Raw genomic sequence first — 6,493 nt, forward strand, 5'->3', positions numbered from 1 at the left:
GAGCGAGCACACACTAGACTACGTGCCCATATACATGTTCTGAAGAGAGCCACCACATTCCTGTGTGTGTAGGTGTTATGGGAAAAGTCTTTCTTCGATGACCTTCTGACAAGCTGAAACACTTGAGCTGTTGGGAAACAGTTCCTGTGAGTAAACACTCCTTACCTCACACCTCAAGGTTAGACTAACATCAGAAACACAAGACATTATGGGTAAAAAATGTTGTAAGGCATATAACATTTATGGCAATACAGTGTAACTTTATTTCTGATCTAAAAACATTATAATGTTCAAAGTAGAACAGGATCATGTTAATAAACGCTGTCTGTTCTGCTACATGCAACATCGCTCTCTCTCTCTCTCTTTCTCTCTCTCTCTCTGTCTCTCTCTTTCTCTGACTCTCTCTCTCTTTCTCTGACTCTCTCTCTCTCTCTCTGTCTCTCTCTTTCTCTGACTCTCTCTCTCTGTCTTTCTCTTTCTCTGTCTCTCAATTTCAGTAAGCTTTATTTTTTATTTGTATCTCTCTCTCTCTCTCTGTATCTCTCTCTCTCTTTCAAACTCTCTCTTCTCTCCCTCTCTCTCTTTCTCTTCTCTCTCTGACTCTCTTTGCCTCTCTCTCTCTCTCTCTCTCTCTCTCTCTCTATCTATCTATCTATCCACCCCTCCTTATCCACCTCTATTTTGAAAATGTACAGAGACAGAGGAGGAAATAAGAAACTTTTGTCTGAGAAAAATGAGAAAGACTTTTCTGAGGAAATGCGAAAGACTTTTCTCTGCCCATCTCCTCAGGTTGAATCTGTTCAGAAGAAATGATCTGTTCTATACTGGAGGAAACAGCGCCTCCTGCTGGATGCTTTAATCACCTCACGGTGTATGATGTCGCTTTAAAACTTCTCCCTCAACACCAAACCCTGATTATCTGATCATTCATTATTACAAGAGCTCAACTTTATCGTTGCAGGTTTTGAGTTCCTTCGTGTTTGTGAACAATAGAATACACGACAAACAGAGTGAAGACAAAATCAGAGCTTTATTCACTGTAATAAAAGAAAAAAGAGGAGAAAATAAGTAAAAGATACAACAACTCTCTGGCTTTGTGTGAAACGAGTACATCAGAGGGACGGCTCATGTTGGACGTTTGGGGGACAAAGTTAGGGAGGACAGATTAAGGAGGGAGAGTGAGGGAGAGTGAGTATATTGGTAGGAGAATGTTGGACATGGAGCTGCCAGGCAGGAGGAAAAGAGGAAGGACAAAGAGGAGGTATATGGATGTAATAAATGAGGATATGAAGCTAGTGGGTGTAAGTGTTGAGGATGCAGAAGATAGGGATAAGTGGAGAGAGATGATTCGCTGTGGAGACCCCTGAAGGGAAAAGCCGAAAGAAGAAGAGCGAGAGGCGAGCACGTGTACGTTTGTTTACATCTCGCGTAGGCGCGTGACATCCGGATCCGCCCCCTTTTCCCATGCCGGTGCGGAAGTGGACTTCGCCCACGTGGTTCATCAGAGGGTTGGCTTCACAGAGAACGCCAAACTATCGACTTCAAACCGAATATAAAGATAAAGATAACATCTTTTTACAAATGTTTTTCTATTTATCGTACATGGAGAGTTAGCTAAAGTGTTAGCTTAGCAGGCTAATTAGCAGGTTAGCACTGAAGGGGCCGAAAGAGAAGGAGTCGAGCTGAGCATTGGTCAGAGGTAAAGGGGAAAAAAAACCACTCACGTGCTATGGGTTTAATGCTTTAGTTATCTATCACGAGGTCAAAATGAACAGTTTTATGGTTATAAATTTAGTTAAAAGACGATAGAGTTGTGTTATTATCGATATTACTGATTAGTCATGGTTATAAATGTGTTACTGTACACCGTGTTCGTGTACACATGCTTTATTACCATTTACATGAAGTTAGTTGTGTTATTACAGATCTATTCATGGTTATAAATGTGTTACTGTACACCGTTTCAGTGTATACATGCTTTATTACCATTTACATGAAGTTAGTTGTGTTATTACAGATCTATTCATGGTTATAAATGTGTTACTGTACACCGTTTCAGTGTATACATGCTTTATTACCATTTACCTGACGTCACGACATGATATATTGTAATAAGAATGTCTTTAATGGGTTATAGACTTTTTAACAAATGTATAATATTTTAATGAATGATAGGAATCGTGTGTTTTTTCTGATCAGGATGTTTATAGTCACGGATTTACAGATACAATGATTTGACTAAATGAAATAATAATTAAAAAAAATTATAAAAATATATTTAGTGTGTATATCAGGCTCCACAAAAATATTTGAGCTGGATATACACACAAAATATATTATTTTATATTTATTTATATATTTATATTTATTTAATAATAATTAAAAGAAATAGTAAATATATATTTTGTGTGTATATCAGGCTCCAAAAAAAAAATATTTGAGCTGGATATACACACAAAATATATTATTTTATATTTATTTTATACAGCACAGACTCAGAAAGCATTGGAAGAAATCAATTATCAACCTTAAATGTAAAAATTAAATATTTCACCAAAAATTGGTCATAAATGATAATAAATCTAATGTTATTATGTGTTTTAAGTTAAGTAAGAGTTTAAAACTGATATCTGGAGATCAGGTCCATCAGAGGAGGATGGTGTTGTGTCACTGTGTGTTCGTTAATCCTGCGTTTGTCTTCAGACACGATGTCAGGAAGAGGTCGAGGTCGGAGTCTCTTCACCTTTAACGTGGATTCTTTGGGTTTCGGGAGAGGAGAAGCTTTACCCAGCAGCGCCCAGGCTCCTTCACCGCTCTACCCTGTACGCATACGGGTTTCACTCCAACACATTAATCCTCACTCAGATATCCTACACATGTCTTACAGTGACTGATGTAATGTAATGTGTTTGTTCTCAGCCCATGCAGTTCAGACCGGTTCCTCTGCAGACGGGAGAGGAGGTGGACTACATGCTCGCTCTTAAACAGGAATTCCGAGCTTCCAGCAAGAACCTGCCCTTCCACATCCAACCAGCAGCACCTAAGAAAGGTGGAAAGATAGAAATAATAACGATACACACACACACATGGCTAACGAAGGGCTTGTGATAGCACAGGAATGAATAAATACAGAGAACACAGGAAAATGTTCTACCACAGCGCTGTTCATATCAAGTCTTAAATCTGATTGGTCAAAAGGATTCATTTTCAGCCCTGATTGTAGAGCAGGTTTATGTTAATATGCACATTTTAATGCTTTAATAGCTCTATAATAACAACATACACAGAGACAGCAGATGATAAAACAAAAAAAGTGAATTAAAAAAGATGTCAGTAGTCGTTAATATGGTGAAATTTTCTGTTAATAGCTTTATTTAGAAGTTATGAAAGGAGTCTCCAGTGTCAGGGCTTTTGGACATTGTTTGCATGTCAATGAAGCCTGTATGGGTTTAACTGTCCAAACACAATAGGAAACTCATTCCTCAGTACTCAGGTCATCAGGGATCTCAACGACTGGGTCGTAAGATTCATTGTTTCTGGGATTTTTTGTTTCCTTTTGTTAATAGACGTGGCCCGTTACTCTGATAAATACCAGAATGGAGAGCCCAAGCACAGCGAATGGACTCCAGGTGAGAAAAGCATCCAAGCGTCGGATAACCAGTGTTATGAATGTTGTAATGTTATACAACACGTTTATTGCATGTGTGTGTGTTTGTGTGAGGCCTATATGTAGTGGATGGTGTAATGGGAGACATGTTTTGGGAAGTGTAGTCCGGCCATGTTTGTAGGTCATGTTGTATTCTGAGTCCTCTGATGATGGTGGAGTTGCCCTGACCTCACCACTGATAACGTGAGTAAATTGTGTTCATGTTTCAGACTGGACTCGACTCCCTAAAGAACTCTGCATCAAAGTTCAGAAGTCGCGCAAACCCAGTGAGTGAATTAGGCATGATGCAGCACACTGTGAATACAACTGAACCCCAAATATGTCTTTATGTGTAACACACACACTGTTGTTTCTGTCCACAGAGACCAAACCTTTAGTGAAGCGCAAAACTAAACCTGCTGCTGCTGGCAAAGAACTCATACAGAAACTGGAGGTAAAGTATCCTGCTATAATGTGTAATGTCTGTGTTATAACAGTGGTGGTGTTATTAATATTTATAGCACAGGGCTGTCTATTTCTGGATTCTGATTGGTCAGAAGGCTGCTCAGAATGTATTTACAGCTGCATGGTTCCTCAAGTGATTCCTCAGGTGATTTCCCATGTAATCCACCACGTTATATACCCCAAGTTATTCCACAAATGATTCCCCAGGTTTTTGCCATTCCCATGCCATTCCAAAGTGATTCCCTAACTCATTCTTCAAGTGATTCCTCAAGTGATTCCCGAAGTGATTCCTCAAGTGATTCCCCAAGTGATTCTAAAAGTGATTCCTCAAGTGATTCCCCAAGTGATTCCAAAAGTGATACCTCAAGTGATTCCCCAAGTCATTCTAAAAGTGATTCCTCAAGTGATTCCCCAAGTGATTCCAAAAGTGATACCTCAAGTGATTCCTCAAGTCATTCTAAAAGTGATTTCTCAAGTAATTCCAAATGTGATTCCCCAAGTGATTCCTCAAGTCATTCCAAAAGTGATTTCTTAAATGATTCTCAGTTATTTCAGACACAGATGATGCAATAACAATTATGTAATAATTAAATAATTGCAACGATCCTGTCCAATTCATTGTATTTTTGTTATTTATTATCTATAATAATAGAAGAAAGATGGAAAAATTGATAAAAAACATATAGTCAGCTCCAGAATTATGGGCACCCTTGGTAAAAAACAACAACAACATGGCACTACTAATAAATCCCGAGCTCTGAATATATGTGAATATATATATATATATATATATATATATATATATATATATATATATATATGATGTAAAAAACATTCCCTGCCTCAACAGAACCTGGAAAAGAAAGAGGATGAGAACCAATCCGAGGAGGAGGACGAGGAGAAGAAGAAAAAGACGGGAGAGGAAGAAGAAGAGCCTGACGATGCAGAGGAGTACGACGAAGAAGAGCTCGAGGAGGTGAGATGTTTGTATTAGAATATAAATGAGTTGGTGTATATTATTGTATTATTGTATATTTAAATGAATCAGCACCTTCTGACCAATCAGAGTGGACCGATGGCTGTGTGTTTCAGGAGACCGACTACATCATGTCCTACTTCGACAACGGCGAGGGTTTCGGAGGCGACAGCGACGACAACATGGACGAAGCCACATACTGAAAAAAAACGTTTAATTTATTTGAAGATTTTCTTTTAGACGAAGAAGTGTGTGTGTTTGTGTAAGGAAATCGATTGTTTAAACAAGATTTAACTCTAACTAATTCTTGTTCCATCAGAGTTGAGTACAAAATGGCATAAACCCCAGTTTTAATTCATGTGTATATTAAAGATTTAGGAGATTTATGGCTGCTGTTTACATTTATGAGCAGTTTTGTCCGATATTTTTGCTGCTCCTCTCCTGAATGCATTGCATTGTGGGACATCTTTATTTTTCATTTGTCACTGAATGTGTTTGAGACGATAAGCTGTGAAATAATCTGTGTGTGAAAGTTGTTGTTTTAGTGTTATCGAATGTATCTGAAAGAGCTGCTGTAACGTGAGGGCTGCAATAATGACGTCATCCAGAAGGTGGCGCAGGTGACTACAGGAGCAGAGCTGCAGCGTCGATTTCAGCTCTTTCTTTTATTTAATATTAACTTTATTTTAGATAAAGGACCCGGGGTCCCGGTGTGGTGGGACAGTGGGACATGACAATCCTGAAGCAGTGTGTACTTTAAGAGTGTGTGTGAATTAAAACGTGTTGTGAAGTGTTTGTGGGTTTGAATAGAGCATCATTTCATTCATTTCTTTACTCTGTGTGTTAGGGTTCCTAATGTAAAGCTGTTTATTTATTTATTTATTTATTTATTTATTTATTTATTTATTTATTTATTTATTTAACCTTCAGTAAGTGCTGTATTTTAGGGTAAGACATTTTCTGAGTTGCACACACACACACACACACACTCTCTCTCTCTCTCTCTCACACACACACACACACACACACGTACACATGATTTATTTTAGCCAGTCCACCTACCTGCATGTTTAACAGGAAATCAGAAATCTTACAAAACTCAAATAAGAGGCTTGTTCAAGTGATTCATCAAATTATTCCATACACAGATGATGTAATGAAAATGTAATTAAACTATGCTATATTGAAATAACCTTGTTCTCCTCTTTATCCTAGTTCTCTTATAATTATTATTAATAATGATATCACATCATCCCCAAGCACTCTCTCTCTCTAATGTTTTTCCACATTAACCCAGTGTAAAGGCAGGGGGCAGCACATGCACAGTAACTCCAGCTCAGGATCGAAGCTCCTTTGTCAAAAAAAATCTAAAACAATACAGTGTACAGTGTTTAAATGAGAATATT

General features: G+C 38.1%; 1 protein-coding gene across 2 annotated transcripts; it reads left to right on the forward strand.

Moving 5' to 3' along the window:
* polr3gla (RNA polymerase III subunit GL a) lies at positions 1–5,946 on the forward strand. Of its 2 annotated transcripts, none has more exons than XM_058404480.1 (8): positions 1–146; positions 2,704–2,822; positions 2,920–3,049; positions 3,567–3,629; positions 3,877–3,933; positions 4,030–4,100; positions 4,962–5,087; positions 5,204–5,946. In XM_058404480.1, the coding sequence occupies exons 2-8, from the start codon at positions 2,709–2,711 to the stop codon at positions 5,288–5,290; spliced, it is 648 nt and encodes a 215-aa protein (XP_058260463.1). In that variant the 5' UTR covers positions 1–146; positions 2,704–2,708; the 3' UTR covers positions 5,291–5,946. The 2 variants fall into 2 exon arrangements, with proteins under 2 accessions (XP_058260463.1, XP_058260462.1); XM_058404479.1 differs by lacking the exon at positions 1–146 and adding an exon at positions 1,381–1,699 and having other exon boundaries at positions 5,204–5,943.
* Positions 5,947–6,493: the final 547 nt, after the last annotated feature.

The sequence above is a fragment of the Hemibagrus wyckioides genome, linkage group LG12 (genome assembly GCF_019097595.1).
Source record: "Hemibagrus wyckioides isolate EC202008001 linkage group LG12, SWU_Hwy_1.0, whole genome shotgun sequence".
Classification (NCBI taxonomy): domain Eukaryota; kingdom Metazoa; phylum Chordata; class Actinopteri; order Siluriformes; family Bagridae; genus Hemibagrus; species Hemibagrus wyckioides.

Coding starts and splice junctions, on each gene's coding strand:
- polr3gla (XM_058404480.1), top strand. CDS start 2,709: ATGTCAGGAAGAGGTCGAGGTCGGAGTCTCTTCACCTTTAACGTGGAT. Junction 4,101..4,961: donor AACTCATACAGAAACTGGAG/GTAAAGTATCCT, acceptor CTGCCTCAACAG/AACCTGGAAAAGAAAGAGGA. Junction 5,088..5,203: donor ACGAAGAAGAGCTCGAGGAG/GTGAGATGTTTG, acceptor TGTGTGTTTCAG/GAGACCGACTACATCATGTC.